The sequence below is a fragment of the Eublepharis macularius genome, chromosome 9 (assembly GCF_028583425.1).
Source record: "Eublepharis macularius isolate TG4126 chromosome 9, MPM_Emac_v1.0, whole genome shotgun sequence".
Taxonomy (NCBI): Eukaryota; Metazoa; Chordata; class Lepidosauria; order Squamata; family Eublepharidae; genus Eublepharis; species Eublepharis macularius.
Genome location: NC_072798.1, coordinates 82166276 through 82190173, shown reverse-complemented (window position 1 = coordinate 82190173; position 23898 = coordinate 82166276). Strand labels below are relative to the sequence as shown.

The following is a 23898-nucleotide window of genomic DNA, read 5'->3' as shown; positions in this document are numbered from 1 at the left end:
TTACAACCACCTTATTTGGTTGCACGTTTTCTATTTGTTGGAGTTCTTGGCAAATGAAGTGTGCTGCAGTCAGTCTGTCTGTAGGGCACTAACTTACTCACTTCAACATTTGTTACCTATGCACCATATAATAATGTATGATTGGTTGAAGTGTGCATGTGTTTAAGGATCTTGGTTTTGATATTTCGAAAAGTTTTTTCCCTCTGTTTTTTGTTTTTCTGTGTGTGTTTTAATTGCAAGTCTCTATACTTACAAATGGTTGGCCAAATGGAATGCATTTACCAATAAATGGCTTGCTTATAGGCTTTGGGGTGAGTGAACTGTCCAAGACTTGCTCTGGACATGGTGATGGTGACCACAGAAGTGGGGTGAATTGTGTATTGGAGGGGACGGGGAGGTATCTTATTGTAGAACATGTTGCAGTCTCTTAGTGAAACAGGCCCCCTCTTAACCTCTTCCTTTCATTTCAAAGTCTAGCGCATCTTCCCTTTACTCCCTCTCCCCTGTTTTTAATGAGAGTCTGAAACAGCTGTGGCACAAACTTTACATAACAAATTTGGTTTGGAAAACTTGGACAACATACGAAATATACAAACAGGCGAGTTGAATCAGAGGCCTCAGTTTGCTTAATCTTCCAAAATGCATGCCTTGCCATGTGTGCCTATGTACCCGCATTAAAGAACTTACTAGATTTCAACATGAGTGCCCAAACAGAAACAACGTAATAAAACCAAGTTGAAATACAAATTGCATAAGAAGTAAGACAGATCCATAATCGGTAGTAGCATGTATCTAAATATTGGAGGCCAGGGGGATGCAAATGGGTCTTCAGTGCCCTCTTGAGCACAGTAAAGTAGCCATGACAGAGCGTGCCTACTTTGAGGTTGCCACCATGCTGATATGCAATAGAACAAGCACATTATCCCCAGTTGCTCAGTGAGCAAGAAGTAACATATGAGAGAGCACCTTCTCTCTTATCAGTTCTATAATGGGCTTTTAACGTAATGATGAAATTTCAGTGATAACACTGCCCAAATGCTTCTTGGCCAAATTCACAAGGCGCAAAGATCATCGAGAATGGATGATATGAGTTCCTCAACACTAGACACTTGCAATGTAATCCTAAACAGAGTTACTGCAGTCTAAGCCCATTGAAATCATTGGGTTTAGACTGGAGTAACTCTGCTTAGGATTGCACTGTTAACTGGCTGCCAGACTCTGAGCAGGTTGTCATTTCCAAGATGACACCCAGAGCAGCCCCGTGTGAAATGCTCTATACTAGGCCAAACGAGAGGTTACCAGGCCATGTACTGCAGAGGAGCATGGTCGGTGAATCTGATAAAGGAGATTTTTTTTTTATTTTTGTCATATCTTTCATCCAACCTGATCCCCTGTGTCCACAAGTTCTCTCGAACTGTAAACTTTTATGTTTTGTGAGAAGCGTGGCCCCCACCCAAAACTGGTATTTCGACCACTTCGCCAGACCCATGCCTTCCTATTATGAACGGCACTCTCTCCTCTGGACTGAGTTTCAGAGTCCCCTAGTAGCACGTTGATCTAAGGAGGTTGCTAACTGCCTCAACAGTATTGGGCTAGGAATGAAAATTTTAGCCTTCTGAATAGATTTCTGATTTGGGGCTACATTCCAGTACTCTGGTCCCTGTTTTAATGTTTAACCCAGTTTGATCAGTTTCATGATGACAAATTTGTCATCTTGGTCAGTATATATGAAACCCTTCTACTATTAAGTATTTAGACCATCTTGAGTGGCATTTAGGCAGCCCAGTCAACCTGGGACACAGAGTTTTTCACAAGAAAATATGATTTTCAAGCTTCAGTTACTCCAAAGGCCAAATGCTTTGAGCTGCTTTCTGGATATATATTTTCTCATGAAGGCGATGAGTTGAATCTAATGATCTCTTCCATTAAGTATAGAGTCTTTCTCCCATGGACAGAGTTGTTGGATTCAAACCTATGAGTATAAGGTAGTTTGAGTGTAAAGGTAGAATATCAGTATTAAATGTTAGTGCTGACCTGTACAGCAACTCAAGGATAGCTCCAAACTAAAGTTGTAGTTCATTGCACCACAGGCAAAAAATGCTCTGTGATGTTAACAAAATAGAATATGTACTCAGTTGGAAATTTAATATGAACATAAGGAACGTTGCTTGAATTTGAGATGATAAAATGTCATTGCAGTCTGCCTAGTGCTAGATGAACTTCTCCGTCATTCATACTTCATGCAAACTGAGTTAAAAATTCTTCTAGGGAATGCAAAGTGAACACAGGACTCTTATAAAATAGCCAGACTGGGTTGATGCTTTAAATTGTGGATACTTGAACATACAAGTGACTAACTCTGGTTTTGGGGTGGGTTTTTTCTTTTTGTTCCCTTTAGCTCCACCACCGCCTCCGCCATCTAGGGGAGGTCCTCCTCCTCCTCCTCCTCCTCCCCCACATAGCTCAGGGCCACCCCCTCCTCCTGCTAGGGGAAGAGGAGCTCCTCCACCCCCTCCATCAAGAGCTCCAACAGCAGCACCCCCACCCCCACCACCATCTAGACCTGGTGCTGCAATGCCTCCTCCACCACCAAATAGGATGTATCCTCCTCCCCCACCAGTTCATTCTTCCTCTGCCCCCCCAGGCCCACCTCCACCTCCTCCACCACCATCAGGTGGTTCATGTGTGCCTCCACCCCCGCCGCCACCCCCGCCCCCTCCTGGGCCACCCCCACCACCTGGTCTTCCAACAGAGGTTGACCAACAGCTTCCAGTTCCTGCAGGAAACAAAGCAGCTCTCTTAGATCAAATCCGAGAAGGTGCACAATTAAAGAAAGTAGAACAGAATAATTGGCCAGTCTCCTGCTCAGGAAGAGATGCACTACTCGATCAGATACGACAGGGTATACAGCTGAAGTCTGTGAGTATTGTTGGTTTTATGTCTTCCACTTGCCAACTCTGAACTCTAGCAAAACAGTTTGAAATAAGATCTGGCTGCCAAAGGCATATAACTCCTCAACGTTGTCTGAATTAGTGAGAAAGAGAAGACTGTTGAATGAAGCTATGCTCAGATCTGTTATATCTGATTTTTTTACCATTAAATTGAGTTAAATGTATATTCGTCCCTCTGTTTAATATAGAAATAAAATTTTCCTAGATTTTGCTGATTTTTCCCCCCTACATCAAAGTTTTCATTTGCTGCTCTCGATTTTTGATTGTATCCAGCATTAGACATGTACTCTCATATAGAGTCATGGATCGTTTGTTATTACTAGCACGATTGTTTGAAATGTGGGCTACAAAGACACACTTGTAATATCAGCTGTGGTTGAAATAAGACCATGTCGTTGGAACGATCGAGCTGCCGTCTTTTGAATTCAGAACTTAAAAGTGTAAGACAGTTTGCAGGAGGGGGACTGTTGGGGGAAATGTGTTTGTCAAGGTGACCATCTTTGTTGCCTTCGGTTACATTCAAGTACTTTGCTGCAACAGAGGGTTTCACAGTGCTGCTGGTGTAATGGTCCAAACAAAAGAGATGATAACATTTTTGGAACCTTTACTGTATTCCTGATTACGGCTTACCTGTTTAATGATAAACTTGTGCATCAGCCTTTAGGTTCTTCCCAGAACCAGCTGTTGTTTTTCTCACCTCCGCAAGGTATCCTTCCCTCTCACAGAATCAGTTTGAAATACGAAAGTGACATTAGCATGATCTGCCTAAACAACATACAGTTTTCCGCTCTTCCATTTCTTTCCCTTTTCATCAACCCTGTGAGTTAGGTTAGACTGAAGGAGGAAGATTGCTCCCATATCACCTGGTCTGATTCTTCACTTTGAACTTTGGTCTCCCCCACCTAACCCAGCACTTTACTGTTGCTTTGTGAGTTGTACTCTTCTTTTAATAGTTTTGTCTTCCATTCTTCCCAGGTATCCGATGGCCAAGAGACTGCACCTCCTACGCCTGCACCCACCTCAGGTATTGTGGGAGCACTAATGGAAGTTATGCAGAAAAGGAGCAAAGCCATTCATTCTTCAGGTACATTGTTCAGATAGTCTCTTTGTTTTGTCCGTCGCCACAAAGTGTAAACTCAGTTAATACCTATGTGTTCTATGTACTGATGGGATCTCTAACCTAAACAAAAGCCATTTATTTTTCTTTATTGTGCAATTGATTGCCATTATTTCCCTGAGAACATACCTGTTCTTTAGGAGAAACACTGATTCAAGTTCAGAGGCGCTGCAAAACCATGTTTGTGAAACCGGGAATGGTCCCATGGCTGATCATTGAAACCCGGCATGTCTGATCAAATCCTGATTTCAGTGCCATCAGTCTTTCCACCAGGGACCTGGCTTGGATCTCTGCTTGCCTCTTTACACTAAACTTGGGTCAAAGCATCACCACATCACCAGGTCCTTAGCACTGGCCATCAGCAACATGGAACAGGGAAGCTGCACTTGGAAACCTTCATTCGCACCCATGACAGTGAGCTGCCTGAGAACTGCATGCTCCTTCCTGAGACTAGGCTTTCATATTAACCCTCTTCTCACTATAACCCCAAACAAATTTCTGCTGCTGTCTTCAGTGCACACCCCACACACAGTCAACCAAAGAACCTCACTGCATTCCTGATTACGGCTTATCTTAAGTGTCCCATCTCTGCCCCGCGCCATACAAGAAGATTTCAGCAGATACTGCTATATATCTTATGGCCCACACCATCATTCTCTCCCCAGAAACACTTCCTACTAATCAGAGAGTGATCTTCAAGAGGCTGCACCTTCCACCAGCTTCCACTCTCCCCCAAATGCAAATGGTTTTGAAATGAATTTTATGAAATAGAAAAAGCAAGCAGGAGCAACTGCAACTAGTAATGCAAGTGTTTTGGCTGTCCAAGATACCCGGAGTTCATTCCTTGTGCAGTCTGTGCTCTTTGAATCCTGCTGGGGAGAGCTGTGAGGTTGCAGAGTCCGGGGGCAGGCAGTGCACCACGTTGTTATGATTTGCTGGTGCTGGGCACTGTGGCTTTGTTTTGCCAGGGTTTGGGTTGGGGAAGGCAGAGAGAGATGCAAGGGGAAAAGAACAGACCACTTAATGCCTAGCACAGCAGTGGCTTTCTTGCCCTTTGGCTATGAAGGGGTGCGTGCGGCCTTCGTTTCACCCTTCTACCCTCCCTCCTCTCAGATTCAGCATTTGTATTGTAATAAGCTGTAAGTATCCTCCATGGCAGCAAGGGAGAAGCGAACATCAGCCTCACAAAGCACCTTTCTTGAATATTGCTCATCTGGTGTTAGGGCCTGCTCCATGCAGTCAGGGAAACCAGATATTAGTTTCACAGTAAGCTTGATTATTCAGCAAAAAAAAAAGATTATCAAGGCATAATTATACTTGGAGGCTGAGGGGATTTGTTAGAAGCAGATATCCTTGGCCAACATGGCACCCCATCTCCCAGTACGTAGCAATCTGAGGGTAGGTCCTCTTGGCACCTTTTGGCCTAAGTGGAACACAGCATGCTGAGGAAAAACGTAATGCTTCTGACCGCTCTGATAGAGTTTTTCCTTTCAGGGCAGCCCCAAGCAAAATGCCCTTAAACCTAAGAAATAAGTTGGGCAATAATGCCCTCGTTTAATGTGTTCTGAATTATTGATACCTGAGGCAGTGTAGGCACCCACTGACTTCCTGTGCTATGTTGTAGGAAACAAAACTTACCACTGGAAAAAATTCACACAGGCATATTTCCTGTTAAAACAAGCAGGTATTTTTTAGTAGTGCTGGTAGTGATTCCTGTGCTGTGAACATTTTAATATTTTAACCATTAGAGCATTGAAACACACAAAAAACCCTCTTTATTGCAATGGCACATAATAGTCAACAACATTAACGTTGCAGTTAAGCGAACAATGTTTTGATCCTTTTGGACCCACTTGTATTTATTTATTTATTTATTTATTTAATTTATATACAGCCTCTCCACCATGTTTAGTGGTTTGGGTGGCATTGTGAACTGCTGGGAGGGAATGCTTGGATATGGGTTAAATGGAAGGTAGCGTTTGGGTTTTTTTTAAAGCTCTGAGTTTGTGCTTTATGCTCAGGGCAATGTTAGATTTACCCTTAGCACAGTGTTAGATTTATGCATTGCTTTTCCAGGTGCTGTGGTTTCGTGTGCAGTCTGAAACAACCCTATGTTTTGAAATAGGCTTGTAATAGCTACTAAATCTGGACATTAGGTTAACAAAAATGTGTTAATCTGTATTATTGTAAAACTCCACTGGCCCCAGCCATCACAGTGGGTACCATTATGGAACTTTCCATAGGCATCATTTATTTAGAAGGTTCTATGCTGTACTGCTTCTGAACTTGAATAGCTTGCTTAACTGCAAGAAGCATATGCAGAAGGGTAGGAATTGTTGCAAATGTTTTTTGTGTTTTTTTTAACTCATTAAGTTTTTTGAGCCCCCATCCAGAAGAATCTCTTGGTGAATCACATCTGGTTGAGAGATAGGAAAGCAGGGAACCTACTGATCTTTGCTTCAAAGAGGCATGAACAGTAGAATACTTAGACTGTGGACTATTTAATGTCTGAGAGAGGGTGTGAACGAGCATAGCAGAATGCTGTAAAACCATTAAGATGCCTAAATTAAAAGCAAACTGAAAAGAGATCAAAGCTTTTTTTAAAAAAAATGAGAGGAGCAGGCAGCAATGTGGAATGGAGAAAAGTACTATAGTGTTTACTGCTCAGAGCAGTAGTTGCTGTGGATAGCTCTATGAAAACATTGGTCTGCTACACACTATCTAGCAAAGAGAGACTGGATTCTGGGATGACTCCAGAGTAGAATAACTTCTGGACTCTTTGCATAATGTAGTGGTTTTCAAACCAGAATCATCTGGGGTTCCTCCAGAGCTCATTGAGGGGTTTCCAAGGACAACAGCAGATGGTTTGCTAACCGTTGCTGACCCCCACCCCTTACAATGTACTGCAGACTAGAGATGGGCATGAACCAGAAAAAAAGAACCATGTGGTTCGTAGTTTGTCAAATTTCACGAACTTTTACGAACCTGCCCCCCCAGTTCACGAACCGGCTTGTTTGGTTCCAGTTCGTGGAAATGTCACATCCAGGTCAAAAAATCATCACTTCTGGGTTAGCAGAAGGTCACTTCCAGGTCAGCAGAAGGTCTGCAGGAAGTCCATCCCCCTTTGCCTAGGAAACTGATTGATCAGTACCAGGCTGTCTGCAGTGACGAACCATAAAAAGAACCAAATGAACCAGCCTAAAGTTCGTGGTGGTTCATTAGAAATGGGATCTGACAAACCACTGGTTCACGAACTACGAACTGGCCTGATTCATCACAAATTTTTATTCATATTTTGGTTCATGCCCATCTCTACTGCAGTCTCTGGGTGGCAAATGGATAGATTGAACCCAGACTGAGCTGGTGCCTAAAGTGAAATAATTTCTGAAAGTGATTCCTCTCAAGCCCAGATCCTGACTCATTCCTTCATTTTCCATGGGTGTCAGTTTCTAGATTGCCATCCATACTAAAGAAAATGGGACGACTTGAGTTTTGCTGAGTGTTTAATTCTTACCAATTAACAAATATTTTCTACCGCTAGATGAAGATGAGGATGAAGAAGATGAAGAAGACTTTGAGGATGATGATGAATGGGATGACTGATCCAACATATTATATATCATATAAATATATATATTTTTAAGGTGAATTACTAAAACTACTTTCTGTCTATGGATTCTGTAAAATTATCATGTAAATGGTCTACCAATTTGCTGTATATTTTTGTTGCCTTTTGCTTTTTTTATTAATCTGTGCAATACCTCATTTAATCTGTAAAGGTTTGTCATAATCCTCTCCAAAAGCTACTCCCAACTTAATGTGTGCAAGTTTACATCAGGTTGCTCAGTGTACATGTGAATACTTTCCATTCCATCAATAAGGGAGTTTTAATGTAACGCGCGAGACTGACAAACATTTTAAATGTATTTAGTTATAATGCAAGAAGGAAAAAAACACTATTTTCATACCCTACTTTTTTCTGTACCTAAATTTTCTTATTAAAACTTAGTTATAGCACTACATTATTTAAGCATTGCAGCTCCTAGTTGATTAGCCCTTTCATCTTGGAAGCTACACTACATGAATGAGGCCGATGAAAACAGTGAACTTCATAACACTACACTTTTAGCATTAAGCTATACATCAAACAATCACTAGAAGATAAAATGGTTGTGAAATTTTTTCCCCTGATTCTGTAGCAGTGCCATTGGGAAAGCTTTTGAAATCCCAAATGCCGAGTCCCAGTTGAGGTCACGGAGCACAACGTCTTTGATGTAAGCTACCTTTGCGATTGACTTTCTTTTCTTTCTTTTTTTGCCTGCTACCTTTTACAATGAAGAGGAGTCTACGTTTATGGCAACTGCTGCAGTCATTTATTTATTTTTATATAATCTTTTTTACCGAAGGGCTGTGGATTAATATTTGCTTGGGTTAACCTTGGGTTTAAATCCATTTTTTTTAAACGTTGGTGTACTAATAAATGAACTTAAGTGCTGTAACCCTGCAGACTTGATGGCTTATGGTACAAACCAACAACACACTTTAGGCACCAGATCCTGCATCTAGGAATGGAAAGCAATGAAATGGGGACGGATGCCTTAAAATAATCTGCTTCTCCTGACTGTGACGATATGCCCTAATGTCATGGAAGCAGCGGCAGAAGGAGAAGCTGGAGCTCCTTACTGATGTTTGCACACCAAGCCCCTTGACCTCCTTTAACCCTGTCCGTCTGTGTTTGGGCCCGGTAATTTAGTTTGGGTGTATGCTCTGCTCATCAGACGGCCAGTGCTGGTGATGCTGAGGCCCGGTTCTGTATTCCTCACAAGAAGCTTTCCTATGAATTGCCAGTCACAATAGGTCAGTGTTGTCCTGTGTCCTCTCTTCCTTTTTAGAGCTCAAGAAGAGAGTGGGTAGAGCCAGCTGAGCTGCTTGCCTTTCGTGGAGGCCTGGAAATCTTCTTTAAAAAAAAAACTTGTGGAAGCTTACTGTTATGGAGTTACTGCTTTCTGTTCTATTTACTGAACTTGCTTTTTGCGATAATGTCTTTTGTGGTCTTTAGAATTTAATCCGAAGGGTTGCGATCTTCAAAGATAGAGAGCCCTGTGCTTGGAACGAAGCATTCCACCCCGGATAAATTAAGTTCTCATATTAATTTTCATCCTTAACTAACCAGTTTAATATTTTTGAGGTATCTGCCTATCTTGACACGTGGTAACAAGTTTTAAAGATAGGCATTGGCAACGCTTATTTAACTAGCAGGGGGAAGATAGGTAGGAAACGTTAGAAAGACCACTTGTCTCACTGATGCAAAATGTTTCAAGTCAGACTTCCTAGGTCCCCTCACACTCTTGTCATGATATATAAGACAGAATTGTATTTACTGAAACCCAGTGTTGGCCTGATCTTGGCAGGCTGGTCCTGCATAACATGGCTTGGATTTCTAGTGCAGTTTATATAATGTCTAGCAGTGGCTTTTTAAAACTTCATATGGAGAAGGGGGGGTGGGGAAAGTTGTGGATGGGAAGGAGGTGCAGTAAAGCAAAACCTAAATTATTTAGAGAATAAATAACTTTTAAGCACATGACCTGGGAGAAGAGATTTCTTTTCCCTAGCATCTCTCTTTCTCCCTCTGCCCCCAACCCCTCGCAGTTGCATTCACAGCACTGCCTGCTGCTGGGAAAGACTTTAACTAGCAGTGCTGCTAGTACAGTTTGAGGATTGTGAGCAGTGTGGCTGAGGGCTGAATAAATGCTGTCTCGTAGGGTTAAGAATGTGTGCACATGGGAAAGGGGTGTTTAATGGCCTTCAGTAAAAGCTTTTCTTTTTTTGGTGTCATGTCTCTGTAGTCCTGATACCATAACGGGCATTTTAAAGTGGACACTGCTCAGGTGGCCTCCAAAGACGTTACTTATTAGCATGAATTAAGCACAGGCTTCCAGAGTGTAAAGAGAGAGAGCTTGGGAAAGGCTTAATGTATGTCTGGATACGTGGGATGCTTGTGTAATCCATTAATCACTTGCCAAACAGGCTTCTGATTCTTTTCTTCTTCTTCCTGTACAAGGTGTATCCATGCTATTGCACAAAAGTTCAAATGTTTTTGCTTTCGATAGCATATCGTATGGTTTTTTTAAGTCAAGGCATGACTGCAGTTACAGTTAGGCTAAATTTTTGTCACCACTGCATGTTTCTGCATCCCCTGCTTCCTGGTGTAGGCAGGGAACTTTCATAGTATTGAATTACTACTGCTAACCGTTGTAACAAAGCCGGTTGAATTGACTGTCCAAGTAGCCTTGGCAAATCCGCAAATGAGTGCAAGGCTTGTATCTTGGCACTATGCATAGACAATATCTGCTAGCAGCTTATACTTTGGAAATGTCTCAATCATTCAGTTTTTCCATTTCATCAAATTGAAATTATTGGTATGTGAATTTTTTCTCTTTTTTGGCATTTTTTTTGAAATGTACAGTGAATAGGATGTTGCACTGGTGGCAATTCATCATGGAGCATAATAAAATTAATTTGACTCGGTATTAACATGCGACATGGGTGTTGCTTTGTTCAGTGATCATGCTTATTGGTTATCACAAATAATTTCAGCCATTAAGGCCCAGTATCACAAGAGTTCACCACTTCCGTGGGCAATAACTTCAGTGCTTCACTAGCTCAGATTGGACTGTGCCCTGAAATAAATGGAGGAATAGAATGCCCTGGCCCACTGCTGGTAGCTCCCCTGGAAAAAGTCGTTGCTACAGGCAAGCAAAGTACATACAACATTAACATTTCAAGGTTAAACCATCTCAGAAGACTAATCAGCATTCTAAAGTGCAGCCAGATGCCTGGGTGTTTTTGCAGTTGTTTGGGGGGGGGGCGTGTTCTCTCCTTGCATAAAAGCATGTTACAATTTGGACACCAATATTTGTAATGAACTTCTCAAAACTGACTTAATGCAGAACTAAATATAGTTCACAGGTGTTTCATCTTGAATTCTGGTAGAAAGAGAAATGTAAACAAATATTGCCCATCTTGAGGACACTTAAGGAAAAAAAAATTAATGGAGGGCAGGGGCTGGAATTTCAGCACTGACACAGATGTCCCAAGGGGAATAGTTCCCTTGAGACCAAACCCCCCATTAGTATGAATGAAGATCAAACCACATTTTAGTCGCCTTCCTTATATGAAAAGAACGGATTTACTTCTTGAGAGAGTGAAGCATTTCTACTGCTGATTCATCTAGTTTTATAATTGTGCAGGAATTCTGGCTGGTTCTTGCAAATGCGTGTGTGTGCAGACTGTCACATTAAACAAAAGACAGGTTCAGGTGATCTCTCGAACTTCTTCTCAAACAGCAGTGGTAGCCTTTACAGACAACATCAGCAAGTTAATGTTAACATAGGAAACAAAACCAGTACACTGACAATAGTCCTACTACTTGTACATAATACTGAACAGATCAAAATGAAAGCAATGTGTATTGCTGAGCTAAATTTCAATTATCTAGTAATCCGTGTTTGTCACTTCAGTTGTTTAACCTTGATTAGAGTTCATTCTGTGCTTGGAAGTCATGAAAAGGAACCCACTTCCTGTTTCTACTGTTTATGGTGGTTCCTCCAATTGTGTTCAGTCATACATGTGAGATGCAGAAGATATTACCTACCTTCAGCGAAGGCTAGCCTTGAACAGTGCAGTCAATACCCAAGCTCATAGACCCCTTAGTACCCTACGGTGCTTCTTATTTAAGTGGTTCTGTTAATGTGGAAGTTAATACCTCAGGAACTTAGCAGCCAAGGAACCAGAGTTAAGTTTATCTCCTTTACTGAACAGAGAATAAAGAACGAACTGGAAGCCAAAGGAGGGAAAGGTTTAAATGTACTGTGTCTAAACAGCAGAGAAGTTAGCCGTGTTAGTCTGTGGTAGCAAAATCAAAAAGAGTCCAGTAGCACCTTTAAGACTAACCAATTTTATTTTAGCATAAGCTTTCGAGAATCAAGTTCTCTTCGTCAGATGCCTGATACAGAGACTGTCTTAACAGTTTACCTGCACCTAAGTTTGGGAATTACTAACCTTATACATGCAATAGAGGCTGTCTGATACCAACATTTGAAAATACGTGCTTATTGGAGAGGGTGGGAAAGTGTAAAAATAACAAAGCAAAAGATCAACAGGTCTGCAGCTGAACGTGATCCTTTTTGGCATGTCCTTTAGTACCACAAGAGTATGTCTTGAAATATAAAAGAACCTTAAACTGCAATTTTGTTGCTGTATCAGACTGAAAATAAGCTTTTCAGAATGACTCTAGTTAAAATGAGAATGTGAGCCAAAGCATGAAACTTACCCTTTTTATTAATGCTTAGTTGTACTATCTCCTGTCTGGCAAGGTAAAGCAGTTGATATTTATTGGATGCTTCACAGGCCTCCTAGAATACATCCAAACCAAACTTTAATGTTCTTCTAAAAGTGTGAAATTGGCTTTACCTTACATTTTTGTTCTGAGGTCTTTCAATGAACCCAACCGTATAAACAAGAACTTAAAACAATTCAAGTAAAGCTCTTGGTTGGAATCGGGGAGACTGATATTGTGAAAAGGAGAGGTTACTGGGCCAGTGGAGAAATCGAATGTCGGCTTCTGAATCATTTCCTGTTCATAACAGCTTGGAACCCCTTCTGGTTGCTGCAACGGTTTGTACCTCGGGTCCCTTTGCTTTAGTGACTTCTGTCAGAAGTTTAAATTTGTCTGGAACATCATGTCCTCATTTCAGTCAGGCTGGGCTTTTCCAACTCCCCTTCTAATTTTTACTGTAATGTGCCTTCTCTCATTCCTCCGCACCTCCCGGCTAACTTGGTGTGTACATAATACAATGGATACAATGCCACCTTCTGTGCCAGCCAAAGCTATGCTGCTTTGCTTGTTTATGGTTCTTTGTTGCCAAAAGATCAACCTTAGGTTCCTGTCACTCTGAACCAGTTCAAAGCTTTTTAACACCCTGGAACTTCTACTCAGCCAAAAATATACCTTGTTGTTGTCTCACTATAGTTGGAAGGAGGACTATGATTTTGAAGCATTGGTATTTGGAAAGCATTTTGTTCATGGGTTTGGTTTAGCACAGCAACTTGTAACCTGTCTCGTGCTGGTTTCTCCCTGCTGTCACTTAGGTTTAGCACCTTTTTTGATTTAAACAAGGAGACCTGTTTTTATCTTTGCTGATGCACACTGGAATTCTCCTGTATTTTGGAATAAATTCAGCTAAGAGCCTGGCATAATCATCTCCCATAACTACCCACAAAGATCCAGACGGCTTCCATGCAGAGTCTTTTCTCCACTTCAGCATCTAAGCTGGAGCCCTTCTTTAAATCATCCGCACGACATCGTCCTACCCCTGTCTTTGTGCACTCTTTCGTGAATCTGCTTTGCTGTGATCTTTATGAGAAGATGATAGTCCAAACGTATTATCACACCACCTAGATGGGAAGACGTACATTTTCAAATGTCCTGCACACCCTCACAGTTGCTACTCTGCCATATACCCTTCTTGTTTCCCCTTTTCCCTGTCATGCTATAGCAACTACCTTAAAAAAGAAAGCCCCCCACCCTAGCCCTCCAGTGCTGCCACACAAAAAATGTAGCGACAATGGTGGCCATGAAGCATTATGAGTAGAAAGAGTGCAGAAAACTCCCACATCCCAGCTCTGTGTCCAAGGCACAGGCCTCTGCTTTCAGTGATAAAAGGAATATGGAGACTAAGTGGTGTGGATGCAGCTCCAGTTAATACAAGTATATCATTAATAAATGGAGAGATCCATTTAAAACTGAGTAACAGGCTTTATTTCATTTATTTAGAATTTCTGTGCCACCTCTTCAATATGGCTCACAATTAAAAAACACAGTGTAAAAAACCAAGCCATTAAAAAACAAGCCCCACTTGGCTGTAGGACTGATAACCTGCACCTTGTGATTGCTTAACTTCAAAACGAGCATAGTTCAGGACATGTTTGGCTTTGGCTTAATATTTTTTGCATCTTTGTAATAAAAGACAAAAACAGCACACCAGCACTACAATTACAGGCTCACATTTTTAATGAAGTTTTCCTCATTAGACCAAACTGGCTCTCCTTGGTTAGATGTGTTTATCCTACCTTGTTACTCTTTGTTTTCCTGCACACCATGAGAGGCTAGAATCTCTTACTTCACTCACCTTCTATTACGTGTAACAACCAAATCCCCTCCCAATGCCTTACACAGAGAATCACACCTGAAAGATTTCAGACAAGCTTCTCTCTGCTCCAACTCCTCCTTTCTCCCCACACCCCTGCTGTGATTTTTCTTGTTTGTAAAAATATCCACAATGATTTCCTTCCCATAAGATTCTGAATAAATGAGCTCTGACTTATAAAACCTCACCTGGCAATCTGCTGGAGCATGGGATGGGGGAGGTGGGGCTTGGAGACTTCTTGGAAGTCACTTCCTGTTTTGAAATGAGAAGTGATGTCACACTCATCTATTTCAAAATCTGTGTTTTAGAACAGGAAGTGATATGATGCTCTAGGAATGGTGGGGAGGGCAAAAATTGAAATTCCCAGAGCATTTTGATGTTAGTTCCTGCTCTGAAACAGAAAATGACTTCCACATGCTATCCCCCCACCACCACCACTCCATTGAATGAGGGAAGGAAGCAGAGAGTAGGGTTGCCAGGTATGGCAATTGGCAGGAATCTGAGAGGGCAGGGACATAACAACAACATTCAATTTATATACCGCCCTTCAGGATGACTTAACACCCACTCAGAGTGGTTTACAAACTATGCCATTATTATCCTACGCAACAAAACACATAAATGACATCACACCTATGGCGTGATGTCATTTCTGAGGGAAACCTGGATTTTCCCATGAAATGATGTCATGCAGACTCTATGGTATACCATACATTCCAGGTGAAATATCTCCCCAAATTTGCCCCTCTATAGTCTCCACCCCCAGATCTTCTCCTGCTGGTGCTTTACATCCAAACAAGCATTCATGACTGAATAGTAAAGAGTCCAGTAGCACTTTTAAGACTAACCAACTTTATTGTAGCATAAGCTTTCAAGAACTACCGCTCTTCATCAGATGCATCATGACTGAATCGTTTTCCGCCTAGTTGCAGGATTTAGTAGATACACTTTAATATAACTGGAATCTTTTGCAGTGGACCTCACTTCTATTGGTGTGCACCCCATTGCCAGCAGAATTTTCTTTGGATCTGGGGCTGCCACAATTTACAAATTGCTAGAAATTTCGAAAGGAAATCAAAGCTGTGAAGAACTTTAGACCTTCCAGGTCATACACAAACAGTAGTCAGCACTTTGGATAATGAGAAGTGAACTTAATTTGACAGATGATCCTTTCGTTCTTCTACACCCACCCTTAAAGTTTTTTACGATGTTGCTGAACTAGCTGAAAACTCTACTTGTGTTGTTCACATGTAGCCAGACTGTCTTAGAGGAGCTATTCGTTCAATGCAACGCTGCTGCTAGCTATCATACTTGACACATAGTCGTAAGTACTCGATAGAGAATTTGGTAATCTTTCTGCATAATTTTCTGTGAACAGCTGTGCTGTCATTTTAGAGACTAGGAGTTCTTCCAAGAAACACAAGGGCAAATAGCTCTTCAAAGATGACCTTCTGCTTTTATTCTTTCTACAGTGGTTGGACTTCTAATTCTGTAGTATCTATTTCACACCATTGGAAGGGGAACAGGAAAACAAGCTTTTCCTCTGATCATCATTCTGCTCTTAAAGGAAAACACCGCCTTTCTGATCTAACAAAAACATGCAAGAATATTTCCACCAAAAATGGATAGCGGAGTATGCTTTTAAAAAATAATAATAATAATAAGGGGCTCAAACATTTTCATATACCACCTCCCTTAGGCTTACTATGACCAAAAGTGTTGGATACAAATGAAAATCAGATTGGAGGGCTATTACACATACGATGCCTTCCTAGGTTAAAGAAAGTATTTCATAATTTCTGTTGAAGGTTTTCATATGCTGTAACACTAATGGTAGGATTGTAAGAACAATGAGCCACGGAAATATAAAATGAAATTATTACCACCTATGACGGGTTCCACTAGTAGACGATGGAATTACATAGATAAATAATCAGCCTTTATCAAAGAACAAGTAGCACTGAATATTTCTGGTCTAGGTTGAAAATTACAATGATTAGGTGCTTCAGGTTCAAGAACAACAAAGCTTTTGCCAAAATCAAGGCACCACTGTCTCCTCTATGTTAGCCAAGACTTACGGCTTTAGCAATCCTGCTCAACATGGTGCCCACATGCTTCTGCCTTAAGACGTTCCTTTTCCAAAGCAAAGATCCAATCCTGACTTCACTTTGTTGGAGCAGGAGGTGCTTCAGGAAACCCCGGAGGTGCTGTTTGCGAAGGACACCCAATTGGAAATAGTTGTACATTCATTATAGAGAGATGTTTGGATTGGTACCTCCTAAATTTTGTTGCCTGACCTGGATGGTCCAGGTAGTCTGATCTTGTCAGATCTTGGAAGCAGGGTCAGCCCAGGTCAGTGTTTGGATGAGGGAACCACCAAGGAAGACGTAGGGTTGATACACAAAGGCAGACAATGGCAAACCACTTCCATTAGTCCCTTGCCTTGAAAACCAATGGGGCCTCCATAAGTTAGCTGCAACTTGGTGGCACTTTTTTTTTTTTTTGCAGAACCTCCCAACATTTTGAAATAGGGTCTAGCTCACATGGTATCCATTTTGTGATCAGTTCTTCCCCTTCCCCCATAGTAGGCATTTTTTGTGGCGCCTATTGCATGTTCTGAAAATTCTAAACTCCAACCTTTTTGAGCTTGAGGGCACCTTTGGAATTCTGACATAGTGTCATGGATGAAGCCCCAAAATGTCTACTATGCGTTGCCACAGGAGGCAGAGACAGTCACAACCTTAAGTCACACAGTGAAGATGCTCGTGCTGTGGCAGCCGCTGCTCTCAAAGCAACATTTTGATGTGAGGGTGATCTGGCTGTGACATCTGTCACCCCATTGATTGCCAGGGTTGATTCGGCTGATCTGGCTGGCTAGGCGGGAGTCCCCTTCATCCCTCATCGCTCCATGTGCATCCCTCCCGAAGCTGCGCGCTTGGTGGAAGAGGACGACCATCCCAGATACGAGTGTACTGTTCTTCAGTCTTCAGTCAAAGGTATACGATAGCAACATTTTTAAAGATATATACAGCCAATCAGAAGCCTTGCTGGGCAAAACCCCTATCTGGCCACACCCACTTTCTGAAAACAGGAAAGGTGTTGGTGGGCCCCATGGCCTATCCTATAAGAGGAGCACTTATGTGTTAAGTTTGTGAGATGGTCTAGAAATGGGTATATGGTCTACCCTCCAAAGAATTGAAATCTTTCTCTGGAATGCATCAAGGTTTCTACTGACCTATAAGTGTGAAATGTTCGTTTTGGTTATTTGGAAGAAAACCTAGCTCAAATCTACTACCTGACAATTGTGTGTCTGCTAATTCCAGTTGTTTGTATTGGACGTTTAATGTCAATCTAGCCCTATAAGTCCCTTGGATTGGCTTGACTTAAGGCTTCCATTAGGGTTGCCAGGTCCCCTTACCGTCCTGGCAGGAGTGGGGGGGAGACTGGCACTTACGTTTCAGATCTTCTCGCATGTGTGCTCCTGGTATGGTGTGATGACGTCACTTCCAGAAGTGACATCATTTCACTCAGTGGGAGCACGCTCACTGTGCACTGGCTGGGCAGGGGGGGGGGTTGCCTCCTGGGCAGAGATGGGCTTGAACAGAAAAAAAAACCGAACATGATGTTTGTTGTTCGTTGCCATCCACGAACATGGCCTTGTTCACGAACATGTTCGTGGTTGTTTGTGGGGGCCAGCAGGCTCTCCTCCAGCCATCATCCAGGTCAAGTTCCCTACTGCACCACCCTCAGAAACCTGACCTGAGCAGGCACCAGGAAAGGTACCAATAATAAATAATAGCTTGGCCTCAGAGCCTGGCAGCAGCCCTGGAACCTGAAGGGGTAGATCCCTATCGCACCACACACTAAGAAAATTCAAGCTCCAATACACTCTATCAAAATTCCAACACCAACTGTCTCTCTTCCTCTGCACTGTCTGCAAAACCAGAGCCTCCCTTGCAACAAATTTGGAGCTCCAACTTGAAAGGAAGACCTGCCTATCAAGCTAAATTGGGCTTAGATTGGGGTTTCCAGGGCAACACCAGGAGTTCAGACAGAGTTCAGCCAATCCCTGCCGAACTTGCCAAGGGAATTGATTGCAGGTGCCAGACTGTCTGGCTTGACAAACAGCAACGAACAGCAATGAACAAGGCTTGCAATGACCACCTATTCGTTTAGAATGGGGCCTCACAAACAGCCTGTTTGCGAACAGAAGATTGGGCTGTTCGTGGCTTTTTTTTTGTTCGTATTGCTGTTCGTGCCCATCTCTACTCCTGGGCCCATTTCCCCTGGTGGCCGGATGAGTGAGGAGGCAGAGGCAGGAGATCCCCCACCTCCACTGGGGGACCTGGCAGTCCTAGCCTCCATCTTTGAACAAAGAACACTTGGCACCTATATATATATATAATCAAAAAGCAGCTACCTTTACATATATAATCTCTTTTTACTCTCAGAACAGCAATTCTGTTAGATAAGCAGAGAGATTGACTGGCCCAGGGTCACCCAGTTTCCATGACCAAAAGGGGATTTGAATCTAGGTCTTCCCAACCCTTATTACGGCACTTGTGACCTTCCTGATCCTTGCTATGGCAGTTGTGAATTAACTTAGCACTTGTCCCCACACCTCCCATCCCAGAAACATGTACAATTCATGTGCTCTGAGGGAATATGATCCTGCTGTTAGCCAGGCTATTCTGACACATGGACAAAAAGCCATTCACAAACCTGTAAGATTGTTATGTACTAGGATCCACACAATGAAGCAGCCCAAAAGCAGAGTTGTGTTATCTGCAGGAAGTCATTTGATTCATTAGAAATATCTGAGAAAGCAAGAAGAGAAGCATTCTAATACGAGACCTGAAGGAAAAGAGTAGGTGAACCCCTGAAAATATCTAGACTTTTTTAAAAAAAGAAAATCATAAAAGGGTGCCACAAACAGAAGTGCTTTTGATGTTCCAAACCCTACAGTCTTAGAGTTGTCACCATTTATTTTTGAAAACATTATTGTGCTCTAAACAAACATATGACAGCAAAAACTGTGCTGACATGCAGAAATATTCATGCATGCCATGCAGTTGATAAAAAACGCTGCTGGGGGGAAAGTATGGCAATTATATTCTAGAACCCAAAGAAGGGGGCCTATCTTAATGTATAGGTTCTTAATGTATATTCCTTAGGTAACTGATATGTCATTTTGTATTCTGTAAAGTACCATGCATGTTAATGGCACTACATAAAATAATACTGGGAGTTGGTGGTGGCAAATGCTGGAAATATGTCCTCCACCTATTCTTGGCACACCCCAAATTCATGTTAGACTAGAGAAAATTCAGAAAGAGTTTTTTTTTGGGGGGGGGGTTGCTTTTTTATTTTTTGCTTCACATTTTGAAGCCAGATTGAATTTTTTCTATGACTTGGGTCAAATGAGATGGTTCTTCTTATTTGTTTGTTCCAATGGGAATCCAGAGGTCCAGTCAGCAAAAAATTAGCAAGAAGCAGGAAAAACCATTACATCAACAAAAACATGACTCACATTTGATTGCTAGAAAAAGATTGAGGTAAAAGTGGTCCCAAAGAAACTAGTAAAAAAACCAGGAAAACACAAGGTGAAAACTAACGGCTCCAGAGAATGTGTGGAAGACAGAGGATAAACCAAAGCAGTACAGGGGAAGAACCCCTGCCATAATGCTGTGTGGAGAACCCCACAGCATCTAGGATGCTGCTTGGTGGCTAAATTTGAGTCCACAGTTGGTAAATTGTTGACTTCAGTCTCACCTTAACAAAGAGCTCAGCTACAACCTCTGTTCCCCAATGCCTCCATCTGTGCTACAGAATGATAATATTGATCTGCTTTATGGGGCTAGTGTAAGGATTATTGAGGCTGTGTTGAGAGCTTTCAACCCTCAAAGTGCTTACTGCTGCTAAATATTGTTGTAGCTACAGTTCCTCAATGCCTCTCCGAAAGTGATGTTGTCACCTTTGAGAGCCAAAAGCACTAGTTATAGATATATGGGTTGATCAGAGAATTGCATTCTGTGAAGGACAAGTTGTAGGAACTAGGAAACTATTTTACATGTCTTGATGATGACTCAAGAGAATGGAATAGAACACCAATGGAAAAAAAAAGTCTGCTTGCCAATTTAATCTTCCAATAGTATTTTCGGTTGGTTGAGAGCAGCAGTGACACTGAATGGGGTTCTCTTTTTTGTTAGCTCTGAACCTATTTCACAGCACTGCAGATTTTTCATTATAATCAGCAGGGGTTTTTTTCATCAGAAATGTGGTGGAATGGAGTTCCGGAACCTCTTGAAAATGGTCACATGGCCGGTGGCCCCGCCCCCTGATCTCCAGACAGAGGGGAGTTTAGATTGCCCTATGTGCCACTAGTGGCACAGAGGGCAATCTAAACTCCCCTCTGTATGGAGATCAGGGGGCAGGGCCACCAGCCATGTGGCCATTTTTTCCAAGGGCAATCCACTGAGTTCTGCCACCTCTTTTCCCAGAAAAAAAGCCCTGATAATCAGTATTGTAAAATTGCATATTATGATTTTTTTTGGCCTCTTTCCCCTTACTGAAACTTACTTCAACAAGATTTTAAAAGTAAATTTCTAAGCAACTGCAACAAAAGGGCAAAGGACTTGAGTTGCTACAAAAGAAAATTTGTTGCGGGCATCAGCGGGCACCAGTGGGAGTGAGGGAAACTGTACACAGTTAGCATTATAAGCATCCTCAGAATTTGAGAGAAAATAAGGAAGATTAACAGTTCTTTTTCTTGTTCATCAATATCAGAGCTTTGCAAAGGATTTTAATAATTATATTAGACTGAGAAAAATCCTTAACAGAACGTTTTTTCCTGATCAAACATCATGAATAAAAGGATAGTCAAGAGAGGCAATTCTATGAGCCTAAAAGGGCGGAAGGATAAAACACTTCTGTGTCAGCCTAAAGTTACTGTGTTTTCCTGAGCACAGGAAGCTTTGAATTTTCTACTTGTGTTTAAAGAAAGAAACATTTTCAAACTAGTCGTTTCAAACTAGTCGTTGGGAACATGAGGAATGGCATCCCCCCCACCAAGCAGTAGCTAAATGTTAATAACGACATGAAGGTTCTGTCCCCTTTAAAGTTCCCTTTCTTAGAGTCTCTCTACACAAGACATCTTTTACAAGTAGGATCAAGTGAAAGATTTTATACTTGTTCTCCCATTGTGAATATACGTGTACCACTAGGGAGACTGAGTACACTTAAAGGAGCCTCCCCCCTGGGGTGTGGGATCTCCTGCTCCCACCCTTCCCTCCCTTGCACCCACTTACTTGGCTAGTGGGGGGGTGCTCCCCAGGATGCCCCATCTGGGCAGTGCGGCATGCCCCTGAGCAGCATGGTGCACTGCCACATCCACAGCGGCCGAAATTGCACCCCGTAGCACCCTCAGCGGGTCCATTTCAGGCTGAATCATGCCTTTTAGGGAGTGCAAGGAGCACCGTTCAACCTGTGGGCCATCCTTTGCCCCACGTGATGATGTCACTTCCTGGAAGTGACACATCACACAAGCTGGGAGTGTGCGCATGCAGAAAAAAATCACAGAATGTGGCAAAGATAAGAGCCGATCTCCTGCTGGGGGAGCCAAGGAACCTGGAAACCCCAAGTACACTTGAATATAAGACCACACAGAAAGTAATCACTTGAGAGTCCCCATGTAAGATGTCCTCCTGTGTAGAGAGAAAGTTACTTCAGTCATTTCTAGCTCAGGAGAAACAAACATGGTATAGGGAATATATACTAAATGCATGGGTTGTTAAATATCATACCAGGAATTCCCAGGTTGCTAGAGGATCCACATCAACCAATTCCAAGTGTAAGAGAGATGTAAGCCAACAAAAGTAGTATATACATCCTTGTAAGAAAATGAATTTGTTATGGGATGGCATAAAAAACAGAAAGGTTGACTCTCTGGCTCTTGCCCCAGATGGAACAAACCTGTAAACAGGACTGGAAGAGGGGAAGGAAGCTGTATTTCCCACCTACGGTTTCAAAGATAGATATGAATCTGGCCTGAAATCCATCTAGCTGAGGGCCAAGCTACACATGACGAATGACACTTGAACGGCAAGTGTATTTCTCCCTGTTCACTTGCCCTCCACTCAATCCACTTGCCGTTCAAGTGTCATTCGTCATGTGTAGCTTGGCCCTCAGTCCTACCCAGTCTTCAAGAACTGCTGCTATTCATGTCTAAGGCAAAAAGTCTTTTCTAGCCCTGACTTCCATTAACTGGAGTTACAGAAGGCGGATCCTCCTGAAAAACACACAATTCACCACTGAGCTACAGTTCTACTAAAACTATGCCTTCCAGGTTCCTCAGAGATCACTGACATAGTGAATATGTTGGGGGCATGTCTGGAATGTTGAGAAAGGGTAGCAGATGCTGCCACAAAATGGCTGCCAGGGGGTATGATTCACTGCAGGTGCAAAGCTGATGCCTTCTGGACTCTTCTGAACGCTTCCTACACTGAGTAGGTGACGAATGCTGGGAACCAGGACTAGCTGTTTGCTTAGTGGAAGAGATGCTGTTTGGTGTCTAATTCCAAAGTTAGGGGAGGAGTACATGCCCACTGGAAGAGGTTGCCAGCAAGAAATATAACAAAGACTGTGTGTATGGCCAAGGCGGTGGAGCGTGCCTATGACCTGCCTTCTTGAGATGTGTTTGGTCATTTCCTCATGTCCTTAAAGGGACGGCCCACTCACTAAACGCAGGAGGCTTTTCCACTTCACTCCAGACATCTACATTTTCAAAATGTTTGCAGGCTGCTTGGCTTCTATTTTTTCAGCACCTTTTCTGGCACCACAGGAAAGTATGGTTCCAGAAAGGCGCCAAGAAAATGGAAGCCAAACAGCCGACAACTGTTTTGAAAACATAGATATCTGGAGTGAAGTGAGAAAGCGGCCCACATTCAGAGAGTGGGTCATCCCTTTAAGGATGTGTGGAAATGGCCTTAGTTAGGGAGTGTCATTACTAGAGATGGGCACGAACCTGAAAAAAACCAAACCATGTGGTTCGTGGTTCATCAAATTTCACGAACCACGAACCATGAACTTTCATGAACCTGCCCCTGGTTCACAAACCGGTTCATTTGGTTTGTGAAAATGTCACATCCGGGTCAGAAAATCATCACGGTTGGGTCAGCAGAAGGTCACTTCTGGGTCAGAAGAAAGTCACTTCTGGGTCAGCAGAAGGTCTGCAGGAAGTCCATCCCCTGTTTCCTAGGAAACTGATTGGTTGGCACCAGGCTGTCTACAGTCACAAACCAAAAAATGAACCAAACAAACCAGCCTAAAGTTCGTGGTGGTTCGTCAGAAATGGGATCTGATGAACCGCAGTTTGCGAACGACGAACCAGCCTGGTTCGTGCTTAATTTTGGTTCGTATTTCGGTTCATGCCCGTCTTTAGTCATTACTTCTTTCCTACTGTGTTTGGTTTTTTTTATTCAAGACTGTCAGATAGCTAAGAAGCATGCAATCACCAGGAAACACATTGACAGGCATCATAGTGCTCCCAGGTGTCACTTTATCATCTGCACTGTATCTTCAACAGCTTCAATGAAAGGGGACTACAATCCCTCCAAGCATTTCT

General features: G+C 42.4%; 1 protein-coding gene across 1 annotated transcript in view; it reads left to right on the top strand.

Annotated features, from left to right (window-relative positions):
* WASL (WASP like actin nucleation promoting factor) overlaps positions 1-10602 on the top strand; it is a 43617-nt gene extending 33015 nt beyond the window's left edge. Inside the window, exons 9-11 of the mRNA XM_054988035.1 lie at positions 2399-2919; positions 3927-4035; positions 7610-10602. Of these exons, the coding sequence (XP_054844010.1) occupies positions 2399-2919; positions 3927-4035; positions 7610-7671 (692 nt within the window). The 3' untranslated portion in view covers positions 7672-10602. The remainder of the gene's footprint in view (positions 1-2398; positions 2920-3926; positions 4036-7609) is intronic.
* The last annotated feature ends 13296 nt before the right edge of the window (positions 10603-23898 follow it).